This window comes from Sinohyriopsis cumingii, chromosome 9 (genome assembly GCF_028554795.1).
Source record: "Sinohyriopsis cumingii isolate HCF-2022 chromosome 9, ASM2855479v2, whole genome shotgun sequence".
Classification (NCBI taxonomy): domain Eukaryota; kingdom Metazoa; phylum Mollusca; class Bivalvia; order Unionida; family Unionidae; genus Sinohyriopsis; species Sinohyriopsis cumingii.
In genome coordinates this window covers 108,077,052-108,102,488 of record NC_142969.1, presented here as the reverse complement: position 1 = coordinate 108,102,488, position 25,437 = coordinate 108,077,052, and the positions used below count along the sequence as shown (strand labels likewise).

General features: G+C 35.0%; 1 protein-coding gene across 2 annotated transcripts in view; it reads right to left on the bottom strand.

The window, feature by feature from the left end:
* LOC149792442 (uncharacterized) overlaps window positions 1-25,437 on the bottom strand; it is an 81,048-nt gene that overhangs the window by 9,076 nt on the left and 46,535 nt on the right. For both annotated transcript variants that reach the window (XM_089971020.1, XM_089971019.1), the window contains exons 10-14: window positions 24,993-25,097; window positions 23,295-23,428; window positions 4,977-5,170; window positions 4,221-4,436; window positions 2,349-2,962 (exon numbers count right to left, since the gene is read on the bottom strand). In XM_089971020.1, the coding sequence (XP_089827146.1) occupies window positions 2,349-2,962; window positions 4,221-4,436; window positions 4,977-5,170; window positions 23,295-23,428; window positions 24,993-25,097 (1,263 nt within the window). The remainder of the gene's footprint in view (window positions 1-2,348; window positions 2,963-4,220; window positions 4,437-4,976; window positions 5,171-23,294; window positions 23,429-24,992; window positions 25,098-25,437) is intronic.

Genomic DNA, 25,437 nt, shown 5'->3' with positions numbered 1-25,437 from the left:
CATTATTATGCATCTCAAGCTCATATAGACAAAGGGCAATCACTCCTGCCCATTACCTCCCCTTGCCACCACATTATGGTGGTGTTCTACAGTTTCGTATTTTGCATAGGGTGTTCTACAGTTTCGTATTTTGCATAGGGTTAGAATTTTAAAGAAACAAATTTTCCTTGGCTTTCCTCGCTGGTTATATTGGCTATTTAAAAAAGACCTTTTGTACCTTAGGTATAATTCAAAGAACCTTTCATTCCATTTATTTTGGCATATGATTGATGGGTGTAATATGGGTTATAGAGTATACTGCTTGGCCTTACTCCAGATGTGCACCTTTCAAAACAGTGCTAGCTCTACTTGGTCATTTTTACTTCCTAAATGTGAAAGGTAAATTGTAAAAATTTGAGCCAATAACTTTTTTTAATACATTTTATATATTTGGTAATTCATTCAATGCACTTTCAGAAGCTGGTATTGTCTAGTCTGGCAAAAATCATTTTCCCTATTTAGTAGCTGCTAAGGATAGTGTACTTTTGACTAATTCAGGCTGATTTTGTTTTAGCACAAAGGAGCAGTCATGTTAGTTAGCAGTGTGCTTAGATCATGTACAATTTCCAAAAGTACAATTTCCAAAGAAATGTCAGCCACATTACATCCAAGTAACACGAGGTATGCCAAAATTCTCTCCAATGTGCATGTTTCAAATACAAACAACTTCACCTTACATACATCACTCTCTCAAAAGTACATAATAACTGGTGAGTGCCCCTACTGAACTTGTTGATGCTGTAAAGCTTATATTCCAAGTTTAATCAAAATCACATCAGAAACATGGCTTTCCAAGTCATAATAAGATCAGCTAATCTGATGCAAGATCACTTCATTAACACATGGATCTTGCTCATTATCGAAATTGTCAAGGTCTTGACAATACAAGCTTTTATTACAAATCGTATAAAAACTGGATCAGAAATATGGCCTCTACAGTGATAACAAGCTCATCCAATTTGATGCAAGATTACCTCATTAATATACATGTATCTTGACCACTGCTGTACCCATCCAAAATTCTGATGAATCAAGCCCATCTTCCAAGTTTGATCAGAAATAGGGCCAACAGAGTGATAAAAGGCATCAACCAACATCAGATGGCATAAGGATGTTAGCAGTGGTTTGGTGTTTTATGTCACAGCCAGAAACAGGTCATGCAGTGCTGAGGAAATTGAGTTAAGTGCCTAGCTGATCTAATAGCAAAATTGAACCTACATCCATTCAGTTAGGAGTCCAGCACACTAGCCACTTAGACACTTGATGAATGGATGATGGATACAAGAATATACCATAAACCAACTTGGCCTTGTTGCCATGCAAGTAAAGAGTATACATCAATAGACATTTGTCAAACAACAACAGTATTATTCCAACTCTTGAAATTTCAAATGTTATCGAAAAGTGTACAGGCAAATTTTGAATTAAGTAAGAAAAGTCATTATTAGGTAGACTCCATGACTATTTAATTATGACCAAGAAAGATCCTAAGAATCCATGACATTTATCTGTCAGATTGGTCATGATCATACTCTTTCAAGAATCCTTGAGTATCAAGCAGCAAACCATATTTGATTGTAAGAACAGGAATTATAGGCTACTGAATTTGTATAGGAAAATATGAACAAGTTTTTTTTCTGAGTTATACTGTATGACCTTTTGGAGTGCAGCATTAGTCCAAAAAACAAGTTTCTATTTTCCCACACAAATACAGTAACCTTTTCATTATACCTTATTTAATTAACCTACCTACGGAGTAATAATCAAGGAATGCATTACAAGAAACAAAGTAATTGAATTTATGCTGGATTTCAAAATAAATACACACCCATAGATTCATCAATACACAGTAACAATATTAATGAGCACATAACACTGCCAACGACCTTGAACTTTGTCACACTCTATAAATTAGTTTTAAAAAATTCTTGTTTTGGTCTACTTAAACTTGAAAGTTATAGTCATATTTGAATGAATGCGCACTGAAAAAACTTCTGGATTTTGTCTGGAATGGCTAGTTTTTGTTTGTTGATTACAATTTGTCTGCATCATAAAATTTATGATCTCTACTTTCAAATGGACAAAACAGTTTTAGTTCATCCACAAACAAATCTAATAAACCAAAAGTGTGTACTAAATGAGTGTACATTGTTTGTTTACAACGTAGTTCCTAATACATATACTATTTTTAGACACATCATGCAGTATGACAAAAACATGGAAAAATACTGCACAATTCTGGCAATGTTAACAGAGAAAAATATAAGCATATAATAAGAAAAAAATAATTGTGCATTCAGAACTCTTACTTTTTCTTTGTCTTTTTCTTTATCTTTCTTCTTTTTCTTTTTCTCCTTTTCTTCTGCTGACTCCATTTGCCTAGCACTTCCATCAGCTGGCGTATCACTGTTTATGGTTGCTCCATACAATGGAGCAGACTGACTGTCACAGAGTTGTGGCCCCTGAATGACGACTGGAGCTCTGGATATGATAGCTGGATTAAATTGCCCCTCCCCTGGATCCTGGTGCCCCTCCCCACTTATGTCTTCATTAGACTGACTGACCTCTGAATCTATGTCCATGGGTACTGTGGTTGACAATTCTGCTGTTGAAAATTCTTGAGTGTAAATAGTGTCCTGCTCATTTCTACTGACCATCTCTGCCCCTCCATCCCCCTCACTGAGCTCCTGCAGGTCAGCTGTGGGTCCAATCTCCTGATAATCTGGTGGGGGTCGCTGTGGGCCAAAGATGGGTGGGACATCATTTACAGAGGAAGGTGGAGCGGTTTTACCATAGGCTACAGGCGGAGTTTCCTGGATCCCTAATTGGGTCCCTTCCTGGGGTTGATGAGGACCCTCCAGAATCTCTTTCATGGCTGCCTCAACATCTTCCTCTTTGACTGTGGGTGTTTCTGACCGGAAAGCTAAAAATAAGCATTTTCTTATGAGTGCTGTCCCATACCATATAAAGTATAATCAAAATAGTTTAAAAACACTTTTGCAGGTTTTGTTTGTTTGGGTGTTTAACCGCACAGCAACACAAGTAGCTTAATTAGTGCAGAGTATGAAGAAAATATGTGACATTTTAAGATGATCCATCTAAGAAAGTACTTACAGTACTTTGATTCTAAATATCTGCAATATCATAGAAATTAAATATGTTTCAATGTGGTTTTGAGTTACTGTGTACAATTCAGTTACCATATTACTGTGCAATATTTAGCTGTTTTAGATGGAACTGAACCCTAATAGCTACATCACTGTATAAGATGGACATTTCTCATTACCAAAAGCTAAAATAGTGTTTGAAGAGCTTTGAATTTTCTGTAGTACTTGTTTTTAACAGCTTCTCTTTTAATGGAAAACAATCAAATTCTCTTACTGCTTTTGAAATTAGTGATTCAGCTAATTGTTAAATAAGAAAGATTATTTTTATTATCAACTTCTGTTAAATTATGTATACACACTATACATAAGCAGATTGTAGGGAAGGCCTCAGAGGAGAATACTTTTATTCCTTCTACAAATAAGGCATTATTATGATTATTATTATTATTACATCATGAGTGGTATATTATTATTATTACATCATGAGTGGTATATTATTATTATTATTACATCAAGAGTGGTATATTATTATTACATCATGAGTGGTATATTATTATTATTACATCATGGCTTGTACATCAATTAAGTGCATTATTCAACAACAAATTTAAGCTCAAAGCTAACTACACCTATAAATCATGGAGATTTCTCTGTGTAGTTGGGTGTACATCAATGGATACTACAGAGACATGAGTGGAAAATGCTTATACATTTTGTGTATACTGTACATACATACAGGGGCCCCAAGTGGCCGAGTGATGTAAAGCGTTCTCCGTTACAGATCACTGCCATCTCACCTCTGTCTGCATGGGTTCGAGTCTCGGATTCAGCTAATGTGGGTATGTGAGAAAGCTTTCCAGTAGCTTCTCGTGGGTTGGTGGTCCTTTCCGGGGTTTTCCCAGGTTCTTTCTCCACCATTAATACTGGCCGTCATGTATAGCCTATCGTGTGTTTGAAAATGGCGTAAAACCCTACAATAGCAACGGTACATATATACAGCATGAAAATTTTATTAACAAAAATTGGGGGAATATGTGTCAAGTGCTTATCAGTGGAGAAATATACTCCATTTACCTTTCTTTTTCCTTTCTTCTATTCTCCTGTCTTTTTCCCTCTCCTCCTCTTCATCCTCTTCCTGACTGCTGCTACTGCCACTGCCATAGTGAAGCATAAGACTCTTAACAGATGGATGCTCCTCGGGAGGGGGTGGAGGTGGAGGAGGGAGTAAAGCCACCCCAGCCAGCAATTCAGAAGTGCCCTGCTTCCTGGAGCCCCTTTCAAAACTATGCTCTGTGGATATAAAATATTTTTAGATTGACATCTTCAAGAACACCATACTGTAGAATGCAGATATATTGTCTGTCACCATTACTTGATTTGCTTAATGAAATATCTCTATGTGCAGTTTGAAAGAAAAAGAGTTTATTTTGTGTGGTTTAATGCAGCATGTAAGTCAATACATGGTGGTCAGTATTAATGGCTGAGGAAGAACTGTGAAAAGAAATGCTTTCTCACATACTCACACTGAGAGAGAGAGAGAGAGCATATTCAAAGCATTTCACAAAATTAAATCCTGGACAGGATTTACATCTCACAAATGATAACCTAACTCATGTACTATTTAAGTCAATATTATTTAATACATCATTCTTGTTTATTTCTGCTTTTCTGGCAAAAATGTTTATGCATTATCCTATTAGGAAACAGGTGGTAGATGCTTGTGCAATTCACTAACTAGGCAAGAAAAACCCCGAAACAATGGCAAATGAAGGAAACTTTCATGACATGCATTTGCTAAAAATCTTACATACTCATTCTTATAAAACCTACTTGTGTAAGTAGAATTTATCATCCCTCGAGTGTGAGATATCATCTTTGCAGAGCTAACTAGGTCAGTTTCCATTCTGTCCTTGTCCAATGTCCTTCCGTGTGTCCCATCTATCACTGTCGGATCATCCTGGTCTGGATATTCCCACTGGGTCACACTAGTCAGCTTGTGGACATAGAAGTAACGCCTGTAAGCTCTGCATGGAAAAACCCCATGAGAGAAATAAAGAGAGCGTATCAATATCAATATCATGACTAAACAGTAGGTCATCACTGGATCATAAAGGGAGAATACGAGTCCCTTAGTGGGAAAAAATGAAAATTGAAAATGAACTTATTGATCAATCTTCTTTACTTCATGAAGATATAAATAAAGTGAAAATATTAAAAACAACAATCTAGTTTTACTCAATTTAACTTGAAGAAAAGGTTGATTTTATGAGAGCCACAGGTTTTTTAATAGGAAATGCAGACTCCCTTTTCCTTCTTGTTACTGAGGTTTCACTGTTTTTACAGAAACCACAAACCAGGTTGTCTCTCTTTAATGTCTTGTTATAGAGGCTTCAATTTATTTATAGCAACCATCAAAAGATTTGCCTCCCTTTTTTCTTATTAAAAATGGCTACAATGCATTTACAGCAGCTATCAATTATAATCAGCAGCATGCCTTTATCTGAATCTTTCTGGCTCAATGATTTTGCTTCAGGCAATCAGACTGCACTGAGTAACTTCATCGAACACTTTGACAAACTTACTTCCACTTCCAAGGATCCTTTCTGATTAAACAAAGAAAGTCCTACTTGAATAACACCTGGGATAGCTTGAATAACACCTGGCATATCTTACAGAAAAGCTTGACCAATCAAACTATTTCATGAATGTCTCCCAGGCAATCTTGAACATCAAGCCAATCAGTTATCGTAAAGAGAAGTTTGACCTGTCAAATAGATCCAATCACATCCTGCAAACAAGTTCTACAATCAAATAGTTTCTGAAATATCTTCCAGACATGCTTAACCACTCAAATCCTTCCAAGATATCTTCCAGACATGTTTAACCAGTCAAATCCCTCCAAGATTCCAGCATGCTTAACCACTCAAATCCTCTGAAGATATCGTCAAGACAAGTTTAACCACTACAAGGTTTCAAACATATCTTGTAAGCAATCTTAACTGACCAAATAGTTTCAGACTAATCTTCCAAACAAGCTTGACCAATCAAATTATATTACTTGCCAAATAAACCGGAGCTTTTAGCAATGTGTGCAAATGTTAAAACTTGCTCTTTAAAGCCTTGAATCAAAATCTTGGGCTGGGAAACAAAGTTAGAAGATGAGCATTCTCGAAATGATGACACAGAATGCTTGAAATCATACTTCTTCAAGAACTCATCAGTACAATCAACATCACATGGAAAGATTTAAAACTAAGCAAAAATGGAGCTGACAAAACAAAACCCATATAAAAACACATGAAACAATGTTTACTTCCATCTGCATTAGAATATGTTAAATGGCTGTTGAGTTTCGGTGAGTACCATAAGATGTTATGATGCTGTCTGACAATGGCACTAATTCTTGTCCATAATCATGCTGATGAGGCAACCCTATAAAACATCGATCTAAGAGAAATTATTGTTGCCAGATTCCATAATGCCAACTGCAAGAAACATTCCAAGTTTACATATGAAGGAAAGAATTTGCTTGACAGGGACAACTCCATCCAAAAGGAGTAGATGAGACCAAAACCATGAGAGGCACATTAAGTCTTAGTTAGTGTAAAGGTCCATAACTCCATTCAAAAAGAAATTAATGAATGAAACCCATGAAAAGCACATCAACTCTATAGGACAATGTTCATCTTCATGATAATTACTTAGTTTTTTTGAAGGCATGCAACTTACAAGCAACATTACATGAAGATATTAAGTTTACTGTAAAGGGCCATAACTCCATCCAAAAAAGGAGATGATAAATGAAACCCATAAAAGGCACATTAAGTCTAATGGACAATGTTTATATTAAACTGCATCAGAATAATTACTGAATAGTTTTGGAGGTATACCAGTTACAAGCAACATTTTTACATGTGAGGATATTAAGTTAACTGTAAAGGACTATAACTCCATCCAATATGAGTAGATATGACTAAACCCATGAAAGGCACATTGAGTCTAAAACAGAAAAATCATCATCAGAATAATGATAAAGTGGTTTCTAAGGCATGCCAGTTACAAGCAACATTCCATGGGAAGATATGAAGTTATCTGTAATGGATCACACAAATCGGAGTTGATGAACAAAACCCATACAAGGCATGTCTAGGTCCATGAGGCAATGGACACATAAATTGAAAAAGAACATCCTGAGCTATGCTTGTTAAAAATATCCATTGTATTTAGACATGGAAGGCAACTGAAAGGGGGCAAAGACTCTATCAAAACTAGACCTAAACATGAAACCTTTAAATGGTATATCTACATATACCGTGTGATTCACTTATCAAATAGTATGTGAAAGGACTTGAGAACTTTGATGGTTACATGGGGTATGAATGTACAGACACATGGACAGACAGATGGAAAAGGTGATTAGTATAGGGCTCCCTGATCTTGATCTGGTACCTTAATGATCTGAAATATATCTTGCAAACAAGTTTTATGAATCTAATAGTTTCAGAATTATTTTGTAGATGCACCTGACCAATCCAAGCATCACAAAACATTTTCACCTTTTGCTATGAAAAATACCCAGAATCCTAAAAGGCAAAATTTAATTCAAAATTTAAAAACAATAATCAACAAAGTTTTGAAACTGACATTATAGTGGTCACCCTCTGGAAAGGCCCTTTCAAAACTGGGCAACCCATTATGAGGCCAACTTGCCTGATGCCAAAAGAGTATATCTGAACCCTTTTGTCCCTCCCAAGAGGTCACTATTTTTATAAGGCCACTTTTCAATGCAGAAGGAATGGCCTTATAAGATGGTAAACATTATACTAGGTAATGTTTGTTATAACTTCATTTATATTTTCAAACATATCTTGCAAATCGGCTTGATCATTCCAATGGTTTTGGACACATACTAGTCAAGCCCAACCAATCTGAGATATCCTGTAAACATGTTTGACCAACCTAATGCTGTTAATATTAAAATAAAATAAAACATACAAATATTAAAAGAGAATAAAAATAAAATCTCAGTGACAAATCCATAAGTAATAAACAGCCACTGACAAAAATCCTAAACAAGGATTAATAATGAAATAATTACTGACAGAACCAATCATTACCTTTTTAAACAAGCAATATTCCCATAAAACGTTGTGATAAAACTTTCATACTTTAAATCTATGATGAATATGAAATTTTAAACTTAAAAATATCAATTATCTACATCATCAAAGATAATTCAAATTCATTAAAATAAAAAACGGATAAGTGAAAATGTCACAAAATATTCATCATTTTGAGTAAGGTCTGTTTTTTTTCTTCTCCAAATATGTGCTTCTGGTTTGGATGAATCTTTTCACAACCAAAAGAGTCCCGAAATCTGTAATTTTGCTTCAAATATACAACTGTATTTACAGTTTAATAAAGGTTGTTGAAATTACGTCACCTCCTTCCTCAGATCGAACAATAATAAACTTGCTTCTAATTGGAAACAGAAAAGAAGGAAAAAGAAACAAAACAAATACCATACTAAACACATGGTCTGTCTTCTATTACTGTCAAAACTTCATTAGAAAAGGAGATTACTGAAGAACAAGCTATTCAGTTTATGACAACTCAATAATCAATTATAACAACTTACAATTATGGCATTTGTACAGTTCAATGCATTATTTTATTGATGGAGAGCTTAAAATTTTTATTTTATTTTCATACAATGATCTATGTGGTTTTGCATTGCTGAAATCACCCAGAAACCCAAGCATTTTTAGTCGGTCTGACTACATAGAAAATGGTTATCTCAAGTTCTACATAAAAATTTTTGTATCCCTCATTTTAAGTGACGAGGAAAATGTGCATGTGACCTTGATCATGACCTTCCTGAAAAAGATTTTAGAGAAAAAGATCATGTGATTAGTATGAAGTCATCTATTACTATTTGGTTTTACAAAGTGCATGAAAGTCAATGTAGTAGTTCCATACTGTCAGTGAAGTAACATCATTTGAATTTTTCTGACCTTTAGAAAATTAAAAAGAGACCAAAATTGGGACACGGAGGTTGGACTGGTGGGTAACACAAAAAAATCAAATCTGAAGATATTACCATCAAATTTAGTCAAACTTTTTAGGATACATTGGAGATAAAAAAATACTGAAATAACTGTTGAAAAATCTACAATTGTACCATATGGAATGGCCAACTGACATCTTTGGCATTAATTTCAAAGTTCTATTCAGGTCTGATTTCATAAAGACCATTATAAGTAATCAATTATAGTTTGTGCCATTTTGAGGTCACATCAACCTTGTTTTTACAAACTTGAAAGATGCCAAGATGATCCTTAGCTGATGATGAAGGTACATTCCCATCAGTTCTGACAGACCCCTTCAGGCTGCATTACAATGTGCCCTCCTGCATGTCAAATAGGCAACTAATGCAGGCAGGAACCAAGCCAGACTCCCTAAAGAAAGCGTGCAAGTTCGGATCCTACAACTGATCAACCTTGGTCAGCTACCCTGGAATGGCACATTACAAGATGACAAGGCTTTTTACTCCAACTAAATAACCTCTCTGTGTTGCAGTACCATAATTCATCAATTAACCAAAACAAAGTTAGATTGAAATTTACCAAACAGTTTTGGAAAGGAAGTTAAGAATATGTTTTACATCTGGTTGCCAAGGGAAGCTATATGACTGATACAGAGCCAAATTCTATGACAGCATATCCAAGGAAAGCATGACCAAAAAAGACTCAGATATCCTGAACAAACTGAAAACAGATTTTCTATACTGTTGCCATGAAAGCCACATCTTTGTTGGAGAATCCACCCCTGACACAATTTTGGTAAAGCAAGTCTTAAGGAACATACCCACAAAATTTAATGAAAATTAGTCCAGCCATTGTAAAGGAAAAGTTGAAAAGAAATTTTTCACATCATTGCTTTGGAAGTGATACCAATGGTCAGAAAGCCACAAAAGAAATAATTTTGGTTGAGCACATAATAAGAGAAATGGTTTGATGAGATTATTTACAAGTGGTCAAGCAGTTTGTGATATGTCAAAAATAGCAAATGTTAACAAGGCAATGTATTGCCATGCAACGGGTTCACATGACCTTTGCCTAACAACAATAACAAATGGGTCATGTGGAACACTGTCTTGCCTGTGAACAATGACATAGCTTGCAAAAACATGAACAATACCTTAATATAGTCCATCATGATGATTATGCTCCAGCTTCTGATAAAGTGATTTTTATGTTTTGCCATTGACATGAATGACAAAACCAGGGAGATTCAAAATCAAAGGTATCACTCAAGAAAATGTGTTGTTCAAACACAAAATTTAAACTTTTACCCACAATGACTTAAATGATAGGAACCTACTTCTATATAAAGGAACACCCAAGCTACTGACTGATATGAGCACAACATTTCAGTTGACCAATAGAAGACATGCACATATTTTTACCTGAAGTGACCTTGACCAATAAAAGACATGCACATATCTTTACCTAAAGTGACCTTGACCAATAAAAGACATGTGCATATCTTTACCTAGAGTGACCTTGACCAATAAAAGACATGCGCATATCTTTACCTAAAGTGACCTTGACCATGGGCTTATGAGCATTAACTTTACATACAGTAAAACCTGTCACAGCATACACTTCAATTAAAGGACTCCTGCTCATAAAGGTAATCTGCCAATAAATAGCACCAACATACAGAGGGTAGATGCGCATAAATAACACAGGTCACAAAAGGACACCCATATACAAAGACATCTGTCCACAGAAAAACACCTTCATATAGAGGAAATTGACACATGTCACCTCATTATAATGAATATATGTCCATAAAGAACACTACACATAAAGGAACTCTGTCCAAAAAGTAAACCTCTATAAAATGCACATTATATATAAGCAATTCTGCTAGTACAAGGCACCTCCATTTGAAGGAATACATAAAGAACACCAACAAAAAAGTTACCTCATATAAACTACACCTCCATATGAAGGAATTCTTCCCACAAATCAAAAGAGGACAAATCCATAATAAAGACATCTACTTAAAAAGTAAAACCTGGTACTTTTCTTATATTTGATTATGAGTGTCCTTACTCTGTAAAAGTCATATTTATAAAGTCTGATGGTCAATGAAGTTTCCAGTATAGACAGTGTCCTTACTCTGTAAAAGTCATATTTATAAAGTCTGATGAGAAATGTATGCATTTCATGTCACAAACCTGCATAACAATCTCGATATAACTAACAAAACCAGACAACCGATCATGTTTTTCTTCAAATCAACAAAAAGCTTTCCACCATCATGACTGAATATGCTCTCACAATCTCTCGCCAAACCTACACGTCTTCTATCATAAAATACCATCAACCTTTAAAACAGCATTTCATCAACAATAATCACACTGTTTATTTAGAATCAACCTATTAATCAATCATATCCCACTTCAGTTTAAAAACCAGTCTAGAAATGCATTAATTTATTCCTTACCAATAGCAACTACAGTGATGTCTTTTACAATCAATCTAAGTTTAATTTCATCATCCACGACACCTAGTTCTCCTAAGCAGTCATCCAACAGTATGTTAATGTCAACAATTTCAATACTATTCGTCGCAAACATATTTAAGAAAGAACAAAATTGAGGCTAAACATGTCAAGAAAACCTGCTTTCACAAGATCCAAACACTTGGGACATGAGTTACCAACTGACCAAGGATGCTGACAATTTAAGGATGATTAAAACAAAATGTAACAGGAAATTATGATCAAATGTAACATAGGGCCTGCATTTATGACAACGAAACATAGGAAACATAATTATGACAAAATGTTAACATAGACTGGGCAGATGGTCATGAGGGAATACAAAAATGGATAGATAATTCTGACAGAATGTAAAACAGGGCAGGTAAATGTATGAAGTAACATACAACAGATATTTATGACCAAATGAAAGATAGGAAAGGTAATTATGACAATGTAACATTGGACAGATGATCATGAGGGAATCCAAAAAAAAGGGATAGCTAATTATCACAGAAATGTAACAAAGGACTGGTAATTATGACAGAATGTACAATGTAACACAGGACTGGTAATTATGACAGAATGTACAATGTAACATAGGACTGGTAATTATGACAGAATGTAACATAGGACTGGTAATTATGACAGAATGTAACATAGGACTGGTAATTATGATATAATGTAACATAGGACTGGTAATTATGACAGAATGTACAATGTAACACAGGACTGATATTTGGGACAGAATGAAAGATAGGAGGGGTAATTATGACAGAATGCAACAGGTCACTAACTTGTTACAGAATGCAAGACAGGACAGGTAATTATGGCAGAATATAACAGAATTGGTAATTATGATGGAATGTAAAACAGGGCTGGTAATTATGACAATGTAACATAAGACAGATAATCATGGCATGAATGTAAAACTGGACAGGTCATTATGACAGTGTAAGATAGGACAGGCAACTGTGGCAGAATATAACACAAATGAGGTAATTATAATAGAATGTAACATAGGACAGGTGATTATGATGTAATGTATAGGACAGGTAATTATAGTATAAGATAACATTTATTTAATTTTACATTGGATCTAATCAACAACAGAGAATTGTTGAATATATGTATATATTGCATCAAAGAAATGACTTTTAACTTAAAAGTGTTACTTCAATGTAACTGACAGCATGAAACTAAAGTCTAGTGTATACACAGTCAAACTTGTATTCTTTATTTAATATGGAGAAGCATAACAGAGTCCTGAATTAAGTTGGCAGCTTTTCTATTGACAGGCAGGTTAAGAGTCCTGAGTTAAGTTGGCAGCTTTTCTAGTGACAGGCAGGTTAAGAGTCCTGAGATAAGTTGGCAGCTTTTCTATTGACAGGCAAGTTAAGAGTCCTGAGTTAAGTTGGCAGCTTTTCTAATGACAGGCAGGTTAAGAGTCCTGAGTTAAGTTGGCAGCTTTTCTAATGACAGGCAGGTTAAGAGTCCTGAGTTAAGTTGGCAGCTTTTCTATTGACAGGCAAGTTTCAAGACATTCTTACTCATGAACAACCAATTTAATGTGAATATTTCTGTCATAGCAAAATGTCCATGCCAACATTTCTTGAGTTTCACATTCAATCAAGAACTATCCATCAAAAGCCAAAATATTAGCAGTAAAATCTGAAATCTAATCTTCCAAACATAATGGTAAGAAAAGAAAATTATACTGAATAAAGAATAATGTGGATGTACAGTAAAGAGGTAAAGATACAGGGAATGAAATGTTGGAAAACATAATGAAAACATTAGAATAAGGAATAAACTGGATCGCTGAATGTATGAAAAGTTTAAAAAAATGTTCTTGGCCAAAACCAAACTTATGATGGTATCCTGAAGAAAATAAACAAACAGAACATGGCTAAATCTATGTAATAAAGAACTTGCTGCAACTGCAAGGTACTTATATAAAAAATGAATACATAAGAATGGATGATTGTTGTAAATCCTTTACAGAAATCTGAAGTCGAAGATGAAATACAAAACAAACTTGTACAAGATTCAATTAATACATTGTTTTTAATTGTTCATTATTTAACAAGATTATGTTCTAGTTTACTCTTCATTTTCCCAAAATTCAATCAGCGCCATAAGATGAATTAAAATTGTGGTAATTACTCCTAATCTAAAATAGTTTATTTTCTCTTTCAAGCCAACACCTCCTTCCAACTGTCTTTCCAAACAGGTATAAGAAATCGATGTTCTTGAACTAGGAGCAGACAGGTCAGTGTTCCTGAACTGGGAGCAGGGAGCCACGGTAGATCAGTTGGTTAGGACTGGACTTCTAATGCATGGGTTGCATGTACTATACCTGTCCAGTCAGGCCCATGATGGTGCCTTTGGACAGTCACATAGCTCCCATTTCCTTGGCATGAGATAGCCAATAATATGTTAAAAGTGCCATTAAAACAGAAACTGAGCTGGAAGCAGACAGTCCAGTGTTTATGTACCGGAAGCTGACAGGCCAGTGATCCCCCATTTCACTGTAAGAATGCTTCATCAAAATTGGTAAAAAAAACACATAGCACTTTTTCTTTGACATTTTCAATTACAGATGAAAAAGGATGCACACACTTGAATATCTCGTTTAAGCACTAAAATGCAATTGAATATCTCGTTTGAGCACTAACATGCAATTGAATATCTCATTTAAGCACTAATATGCACCTGAATATCTCATTTAACACTAAGGCTGACACTGAATCCTTGCACTAGTTGTTTGGAACAAGATTCAAAGTTTTATCCAGACCTCTGTATTTGCAAACACCATTATTTTGAGTAACTATCAGGCCAAATGTTGCACATATAGCCAATGAAACACTGTCATCCTTTCTCTTACGTGTCCCTCCTAGAGAAGAAAAAAGATGGACAGTGACTGATCCTTATGATAGATGATCCCTATAAAAACAGCTGCATTACTTGTTTTAAGTCCTTGGCTACAATCAGCATAGACTTCTGCATGCTCAGTTTTTCTTTTCCAAAAGTCACAAGTGCTCTCTCTTAAACAAGGTCTGAATACAAAATGATACATTTCATGAATGCTTCAAACCACAGAATTGAGCACTGCTGAATACAAGCTGTTTTTGGATGCATCTTTCCGCCATTATTTACCTAAATCAGGCCATAACAAACCATTTATGTCATTTGCCAAACATTCTGATTAAATTCCTGTACAAAGTCATGCTAATAAGGGTTCCAGCCATTGTACCATTTCTTAGGCTGGTACCTTGTCTGATCTTCCATTCATTGGTACCTACAGTCACAGGTCTTAAGGAAACGAATGGTGGTGGTGGTGGTTGTTGTTGTTGTGGATCTCTGCATTTTATTTTGTTAAGAGTTGGATAAAATCTTAGCTTCTGTGTGGATCAAAACCACAACCGCTGAATTCAGATGTATTTGTAGCTGATCAATGCTCTAGGCTGTACATGGGAAAAAGTTTGGCATACAACGTGACTACAGGATCTTGTACTTTCTGTACCATCTACATCAGACGTTATTGTTGAAAATAAATTTCCTTATGATTTTTGCAAAACTAATATTACTATTTAATTAATTAATCCTGATGACTGACTTGCATAATCTTCTCTGTTGACAGAATGATCATTGCTGACAGAAATGATCTGCATCAAGTCTTTCTCTGTTGACAGAATGGTCTGTCTCAAATCCTCTGCTGTTAGAATGATCTGCACGGAATCCTCTATTGACAGATACATATGTATCAAGTCCAACTCTTAACAGAATGGTCTGTATTGAATCCTTCTCTATTGACAGAAACATATGTATCAAGTCCGACTCTGTTAACAGAATGGTCTGTATTGAATCCTTCTCTATTGACAGAAACATGTATCAAGTCTGACTGTGTTAACAGAATGGTCTATATTGAATCTTTCTCTATTGACAGAAACATATGTATCAAGTCCTACTCTGTTGACAATGGTCTGTACTGAATCCTTCTCTGATGACAGAAGTCTGCATCAAGTCCTTCTCTGCTGAAAGAACCAAAACTTGATAGCCTCAACAGCCATTTTTGGTCTCTTCTAAGCACCATCACTACTCTGGAACTTGATCTCCTTCAAGATACTTCATGCAACAGGTATAATATTTCTTTCATCTTTTGCCCTGAATGCTGTTGAAGGACACTTGAAAGTAGATACTGGTTAAATATGATTACTGATCAGATTAATAAATTCTTTTCGACCTGAAAAATTGTTTTCATCATAACAAAACTTATTTGTAAATCAAGAAAAACGGTGAATTATCGTGCTAACTACAATGAGAATTACAAATATATAATGAAAATGATATATATTATACAAATGAGCATTTGAATATCAAAATGTAAGAAATGCAAATCCTTGACTCAAAATGTAAAAAATGAAAATCCTTGACTCAAAATGTAAGAAATGCAAATCCTTGACTCAAAATGTAAAAAATGAAAATCCTTGACTCAAATCTGAGAAAATGCATATAAATCCTTAATTAATATTGGGGAAAATGAAAATCCCTAACTCAAATTGGAGAAAATGAGGATCCTTCAGACTGAAGGTAATGCAAATCCTTAACTCATGTTGGGGGAAAATGCAAATTATCTGATTTAAATTTGTGAAAATGCACATCTTCAACTCAATTGGAGAATATGCAAATTTCTTCAAACAAACTGGAGGAAATGCAAAAATCCTTGACTCAAACAGAGGAAATGAAAATCATTGACACAACTTGGAGGAATGTAAATTTTTGACTCAAAATGCTATAACCATTCTCTTAATTCTTTTCTAAAAAAGCAGTAAATGTATATTTCTAGCAATTCTGAATTTCACACCATGTAATAAAATATTTTCTGATTCTGAAGACAAAAAAGCATTAAAAAAAACCAAACTTTTAGCTGGATATCCCTGCACTTTTCCCAGCTCCATTCCATCTCATCCCTATGCACAGCCCAAGGGTAATTTTTGAAACTCACAGAGTTGACTTATACATTAGATATATTAATAGGGAGTGTCTTTATAACTTCCAAGATTCAATTCTAAAAAATAAAAACCTTGTTATGCTCTAAGGATTTAGTTCAGGTACTTCAGATGTTGTACATGGTCACAGTGGTGAACTTGAAGACTTCTGTAAAAATAAAACGGCATCCCAACGACCTTGTTATGCTTCAAAGATTTTTACTTTAGGCACTTTAGATGATGTTAATCTGCCATGATGATTAAAGTGGAAAACTTTATGTCTTGACAGCTCCGATGTTTTCACTTTCAATATCTAATGGTCACAGGGAGTGTACAGTGTACAGCTGCATGGATATGATGAACAAAGTGTTCTGCTTCCACAATCTAAGAAAAAAAGTCTATCCCTCTCAAGAGTTTGGGAGTTAGAACCACACAGAAAAACCTCAGCCAAAAACTAAGATCTTAACGAGTACCCAAAATTTAATAAAATTAATACTACACATTCATATATTAGTGTCCCTAAACCACAAGTCTATGGTCAAACTAATACAAGTACATTATACATTCATGACCTCAACCCACCAAGCTCTGCCTCATGGCTATATTCAAATTCTAAACAACTGTAATTATCTACAGACCACATCCAGCCACTTCCTCTACAAAACCGATTTCTCCAACTTCCAATGAAAAATGGGATGCATCAATCATTAAACTTCTTTTCTTAGAGTCAGTCATACATTAAAATCCTATTTATTTTTAACCATTATTCACTCTCTCTCACCCACCCACCCACCCACTTTCTATGAAAAGTGCAGGAATAATAATGATAAATAGCTATCAAATTATTAAGTCAAAAGATTACACTATGAAAAAGACTGCACAAAATTTTTGAGTCATCATTCTGCATCCTTTGTGTTGAGGAATTTGGAAAAGGTTAATTATCTCCCCTAGTAAAAATACTGCAGAAAATGCTGTCATTATTTCAAGGCATGTGCTGACACTAATGAAGATGAACTGTTTAATCTTGAAGCAGATATTAGATTTTTAAAAACTACAAATGAAAAACTAGCTGAACTCAAGTGGATTAAGTCGATCTTGAGAAGTCATGACTGAATTACTGGAAAAGGCTGGAAGAGAAAATATATATGTTGTATTGCTGGCAATGCCCAACTTGGATCTTAAAACTATCTATTATCTGCCTATAAGTTACCAAAATTCAATCAGATATCACCAATATGAATGACTCAATTACCGTCATAATAAGCCTGTCAATTCAGATTTTAAATAAAACAAAACCATGGTATAATAATGGAAGATTTGATTAGATATAACTTCTTCATCAACTTTTAAATACCATTTCAGATATGTCTGATCCAAAATATAATGGTTCCTACAAATGATTTGCACAAGAAATTTATCATTTATAACGTACAACTCTCGACCAAAAAAAAAAATAAAAAAAAATAATAAAAAGTGATGGAAAAGCTGTAATTCTACTTGACAAAGGATATATGAAATAGGAAAAAGTTGCACTTACTGACAAAAAGAACTTATTAATGATCCAAGATTTATGAGAAAATATTAATTTCAATATTGTAATATATATGGTAACTTACTAACATTAACCAATTCAATCAAAGCATGAAATCTGACCTGTTGATGGACACGATATGCAAAGATACCCCAGCTTCTGCAGCACAAGTCAGTATAGGGATCATACATGTCCTTGTATGGTATCAACATGTGCTGAATCCTGAACCCAGAGAGGGTTTTCAATACACAAGAGGGGTTCTGTGAATGCTGATACCAGAATTATGTTGATGATCACTATTTTTCCATAAAAAGCAACAACCCCAACTTTCAAATATTCATATTCAATTTAAAGTGTTCGTGGTGAAGGCACCGATTCATTATGTTTGTTTTCCGGCATAGTATGTGCTCCCAATCAGCTGATGTTAAACAAATGAACAACTCACAAGGGTGCCAACTTCTAATATCTACTGAGACATAACCACTTTATATTAATATTGTATTATAAGTTGTTACTGAGCAATAAGCAAATATCAGATATCTGGCAGATAATTATGTGAAATTACTGATTCTCAATCATATTTTGATGGATAAGCAAATGAGAAAACACATGGGTTACTCTGAAGAAGTCGAGTTGAAAAATTCACCAGACTATCATGTATTAGCGCAAAATCATGTCTGATTTCTCTGCCCAGAATAAAATCTCTTCTGTGAGACTGGTTTACACGTTTTCAATGTGAGACTGGTTTCCATGTTTTCAATGTGAGACTGGTTTACATGTTTTCAACATGAGACTGGTTTACAAGTTTTCAATCAATATGCACATGATGTGGTTATGCATTGTCATTTATTTTGTGTGCATCTCCAAAAAAGTATTAGTGCAACAACACACCAGGGCATCAATGGCAAGTACAATCTGATGCTGATGCATAAATAAGGTCACACTAATACACCTTCTTCAACATCCTTTATATATAAGAAAATCTTTAAATGATACAATAAAACCTAAAATCTAGGTTAATGGTTGGGGTGAATATGTATTGGAGAATGAGCCCCAAGACAGCAATACTGAATAATCACTATTATGATTCCACAGTGACCCAATTAAGTGTGATAGAGCACAATTTTCAATTAACTCCACAGAGCAGGTCAGTGACCTAGTTTTGGTTTGCAACACACCTCCATTTGATCTGTTTTTAAAGCATTAATTCAGAAGGTAATAAAATTTGAACATGGACACAATTTTAAACAAATTTTGATTAAATCTTGGAAGGCGATTCATAAAAACCCAGTTTCATTACCTGACACGTTTTCATCCCAAGATACACCCACAATGCAAGATTGATAACTGTGGTGTAAAATATTAGTTATAGCACAGACAGGGCATTCAACAGATACACTGGCAGATGAACAGATGCATTGGCAGATGCATAACCAAATTCACAGACGGATGGACAAAGTAAACCCTATTTACAATGTACTGCCTGTTCATCTGAACCAATATTTTGATGAAAGCAAACTTAACCTTAAGTTTTTCAAATTCATGGAAAATTTCACATTTCACATGTTCCACTTTTCATGCTACTTAGAGGAAAGATCTATAAGTTTGTCTTTGAATGAAACAACAAAGTAAATATAGTGTGACCCTGCTATAACATGATTGGTGGGGTCCAAAATTGGTGACAGCGCTATATACCAAAGTGTGTTATAACCAAACAGATCAATTAGCTGAAGACGATGCTGTACTCCCACCCCCCTAAAAACAAACAAATTAGGGGGATACAAGTGGATGCAATACTATGGACCCATCAACATAGCTATCATCTTGCTCCAGATTAAACAAGAGTTATGTAAAATAATTATTAAATATTTAATACTGACTTTGATGTATATGAAATCTGAAACATAACAGTGAAAAGCTGAGTATGTGTACTCACACTTAGAATCTTTTTATTGATAATAATAATTCCATCAAAAATGTGCATAGAAAAGCATCACTTCTATAATACAAAAAACCCACTTGCTGGATCCATTTGAATCCTAACACTTAATGTCTTGCTAATACATTCAAACAAACTTTTGAAATGGGTGTCATTTCCAGAACATTCATACATTTGGTGGATGTGTCTAAAGGGTCTGGCTGACAATAAAATGCAATATTCAGACAGAGTTTCTAAAATGAAACCTGTATTATGGCTTGAAATGTACATGTACATGGCTGAAAATTTACATGGAAAATCAAGGGTATTGACCTCATGATGTGATGACAATTCAACAGGTGTGGGAGTAAACCGTTTGACGGACAGTTCATTACAAGTTCCTTAAAAAATGCTCAGTCATTATATTAAGAACAGAGGAAACAAATGAATAAATAAACCCAGCATTCATTGAAAATTTATTTTATAAGCAAAAAACTAAGAGTAGGATCTTTGATCATATTAGCCAATCCATCTGCCCCAATGGTTTTGTTCTAATCAGTGTTAACACTGGCAGGGCAGTGTCCTGTCTATATGTAAATAAGTTGAAGCTAGAAAATAAAAAGGTTTAAGATGAGTGTGTGTATGTGAGTGATTTTTCAGTCATATTGCTTTGATGTCTGCAGTGTGACAGCTTATAAGCAATGTCTAGCACTGGGGCATCATGCTGCAGACATGTAGCATCATGTCCCACCCGTTCACATGATTCTGACACCAGGTTGTCCAGTCCTAGCAATAACCTATTAATGCTGAGTGCCAAGCAAGGCAGTTGCCAGTACCATTTTTAAAAGTGTTTGCTATGACTTGACCGGGGTTTAAACACACAACCTCTTGCATCCAAGGTGGACGCTCTAACCACTAGGTCACCAGTGTGGTTGGTTTAAGATGAAATGGGGTGGGGTGGGGGTGTTTTAACATGTCTGTGACAATAACCAAAACTGCTGAAAATTTGGTACATAAACTTGGTTCAGTGGGTATTTATGATGGTTGATTGAGCAGACACTGAGAACCTATTGTATACCCTTAAAATGGTAGGTAAATGTATTACCTCATTATGCCTACAGACGAGATTGGGGCCGAATCGGTTAAAATGGTAGGTAAATGTATTACCTCATTACACCTACAGACAGGATTGGGGCCGAATCGGTTGAAATGGTAGGTAAATGTATTAACTCATTACGCCTACAGACGACATCGTGGCCGAATCGGTTAAAATGGTAGCTAAATTTATTAACATAAATTTGGGTAAGAAGCTATTTATAGACCACCACGTTGTTTGTTTGACTTGTTATCACTAATCACTAAGCTAACTGCATTTGTTTAATTTAGTACTTAGTCCTGCCCAGAGCTTCAAACCTGAACAGTAAAAGTTTTACATTCTGAATCCCATCATCCACTGTATGTATGTATCACTAATTACCATGCTGACCTCTATTTATTTGAACTAATACAGCAAGAATAATTGTTAAGGAACAATGGGCTAATTTTTAAGGAAATGCTGAATCAACTGACTGCATGACAAATGATTACACCACAAAACTATGTGCATGTGTTGGCAGCTTTTTTATTTGTAAATTGTCGTGACATAATCTGAACAACCTTTAGCAGTGAGATTTACTTTGATGATTAGCAATTACTGAAATTATCTGATTTATAAATTCAGATGAGAATCTATTATTTCATTTGAGTGAAAATTGTACACAGAATGCATTGGATATGCTTGCTGGCATCATTGTTCATAGTTCAATAATAAGAAAGATTAACACTAATCAGCTTTATAATCAACTGATTTCTTTGAAAACTAAGCTACTTTGGCAAAAAACTCTGTACTTCTTCAAGAAATTGGTGAAATTAATTTAAAATCTTGTGAGATGTGCCATGATTGCATTATTTCTGAATTCATATACAATATGTCCCCAAATAATAATTAACAATTTACACATTTGTTTTCATACCATGAAAAAAATTTTTTTTCACGAATGAACAAATGTACAAATTTTCAGAAGCCACACCACAAATCGTGCTATATTCAAATTCATTAGCGATATATTTTCCCCAAAATGATAATAAACTTTTCATACATTATTTCTCATACTCTGAAAGAAAATAAATAAATCTGTGTACAAAAAAATATATAAACTTTCAGGAGCCATGCAACAATCATGTTTATATCTGAATTTGTGTTATAATAAAGCATGCTATAGCTGGGTCACACTGTAGTTTATTTTTATTTTACTTACATCTCAACAGATGGATGCAACTCATTTGTTTTAAGTGTATGATGTTTAATTCATCTAAAATGACCTTAGTTACAAAATTTAACATGCTGATATGCAAAACATAAGCAGAAAAAATATCTTACTTGAACTTTTATTTAGAAATCAGAAATAAAATGTAGTACTAATTATGTCATGGTATTTGTTACAAGATAAGCTAAAAACAGCATGCATGAAAATTTTGTGTGAATTTGAGATTGTCATTTTTAGATGTATATAGGTCTTTCCTCCAAGAAAAAAATTCTTGTTGTCATGTCACATACTCACCACTGTTTTTCATTTACAACTCACTACATCCGGCATCCAAGACAAAGCCAACCAAACTTCAAGGACGCAACAGAGCAGCCTTGACTGTGCATCTCTAGTTACACCAACTTCCCTGCAGAGTCCTCCCATGGTCATTAGACTGGTACCCTGGCTCAGTCCACAGACATCTGATTAGCTTCCTGTTTCAAGCCACAGATCACAAACTGGTACATAGGCAGCTGTGAAAATGAGTATCATCACAAACATGATGATGATGAACCAGTCTCTCAGTCTCCCACAGAACTCATACTCAGCAATGCACAGTATGGACCAAGGTATATCCAAATTACACCAAAAACATAACCAAATTGCTTCAATAGTAATCTGAATAGTTTGTTTTAGTTGTATTGTGAAAAACTGACAAGACTAATACTAGAATTGTCAATTTTTGTTTATAATTATTTACAGCTTGAAGTATGCTGTTTCAGAGATGTCAGTGAAATCAGTTTAGAATTTTTCATCACTGCATGGTCCATACTTGACAGATGAAGATCCGAAGAGGTAAAATAATCGTACCTGTCCCAATGACATGACCACAATGGGGGTGCTGCACTCTCCTCATATTGTTCTAATTGCCAGTTGGCCTCGCGAAGCTTGGCCAGGAAATGCTGTGTTGTGAGACCACCTGCTTGCCAATCTTGATGTCTGGTCTGCAAAGACAAGATCTTGTTCAAATTTGCTACTGCGACCACATGGACTTAACAACTATCTATGTATAATGATCAAGATTAACTGATCTCATTTATTAAAAAAGACACATCAACAGGTAAATAAAGATCAATTACTAATACAAATCTGCTGTCAGTGGTGGCCTGTATCAACAGGTTTCATTACAATATTAGATTTACTTAACAACAAAGCTTGTGAGCAAAGGCCATTTCATTATACAGTAAGGGTAAGAAGAAAAAAAGAACAATTGATGATCACTGTAAAATTCTCTATTTACTTGAATGTTCTATGGTTTCAACTTAAAACTAATGGTTTAAATGCAAAGACTTATCTGCCATAGATGGTCTTTATCTAAATCTAATTGGCTAGCTGGCCTACTTATTTACGTGGTATAGTCATCTGGGTGGTTGGCCTAGTTATCTACATGGTATAGTCATTTAGCTGGTTGGCCTACTTATCTATGTGGTTTAGTCATCAAGCTGGTTGGCCTAGTTATCTACATGGTATAGTCATTTAGCTGGTTGGCCTACTTATCTACATGGTTTAGTCATCAAGCTGGTTGGCCTACTTATCTATGTGGTATAGTCATTTAGCTGGTTGGCCTAGTTATCTACATGGTTTAGTCATCAAGCTGGTTGGCCTACTTATCTACGTGGTATAGTCATTTAGCTGGTTGGCCTAGTTATCTACATGGTATAGTCATTTAGCTGGTTGGCCTAGTTATCTACGTAGTATAGTCATTAAGCTGGTTGGCCTAGTTATCTACGTGGTATAGTCATTTAGCTGGTTGGCCTAGTTATCTACGTGGTATAGTCATTTAGCTGGTTGGCCTAGTTATCTACGTGGTATAGTCATTTCGCTGGTTGGCCTAGTTATCTACATGGTATAGTCATTTAGCTGGTTGGCCTACTTATCTATGTGGTTTAGTCATCAAGCTGGTTGGCCTAGTTATCTACGTGGTATGGTCACTTAGCTGGTTGGCCTATGTGGTATAGTCATTTAGCTGGTTGGCCTAGTTATCTACCTGGGACAGCCAATTAGTTGGTTGGCCTAGTTATCTGGGTGGTATAGTCATCTAGCTGGTTGGCCTAGGTATCTACGTGGTATAGTGTCTGATGCATGAAGCTGGACACCTGTCTGATTACTCATTTAACTGGTTGGCCTAGGTATCTATCTGGTATTATGACTGACACATGTTAATATGTAGTGAAGAATGCAAGACTGACCTCAAATTCTGTTATTTAGTAGACAAGACTTACCACTAAGTCAATGTTATTTAGTAAATCAGATCACAAGACTTGCCTCTAATTTCTATTATTTAGTTGAAAAGGTCCCTACATTTATCTGTTATTTAGCTGACCAGATCCCTAGACTTACCTCTAATTCTATGTTATTTAGTAGGCCAGATCCCAAGACTTACCTCTGATTCTATTATTTAGTTGATTGGATATGAAGACTTACCTCTAATTCTGTGGTTTAGTTGACCAGATCCCAAGACTTACCTCTAATTCTATGTTATTTCGAAGACAAGATTTCAAAACATACCTCTAACTCTATGAGCAGAATCTGTAACTTTGACAGGCCTTTCTTTGTCACCTCCAAGAACTCCAGCTTACTCAGAGCTAGTTCTGCCAACTGCAAGGCCTCAAGCTGATGTACATAAAATAAATTGACATTTTAATTCTCTGACAACTGCAAGGCCTCAAGCTGTTGTACATAAAATAAATTGACATTTTAATTCTCTGACAACTGCAAGGCCTCAAGCTGTTGTACATAAAATAAATTGACATTTTAATTCTCTACCAACTGCAAGGCCTGAAGCTGTCATTAATAGACATTTTAATTCTCTGCCAACTGCAAGGCCTCAAGCTGTTGTACATAAAATAAACTGACATTTTAATTCTCTGCCAACTGCAAGGCCTGAAGCTGTCATTAATAGACATTTTAATTCTCTGCCTACTGCAAGGCCTCAAGCTGTTGTACATAAAAT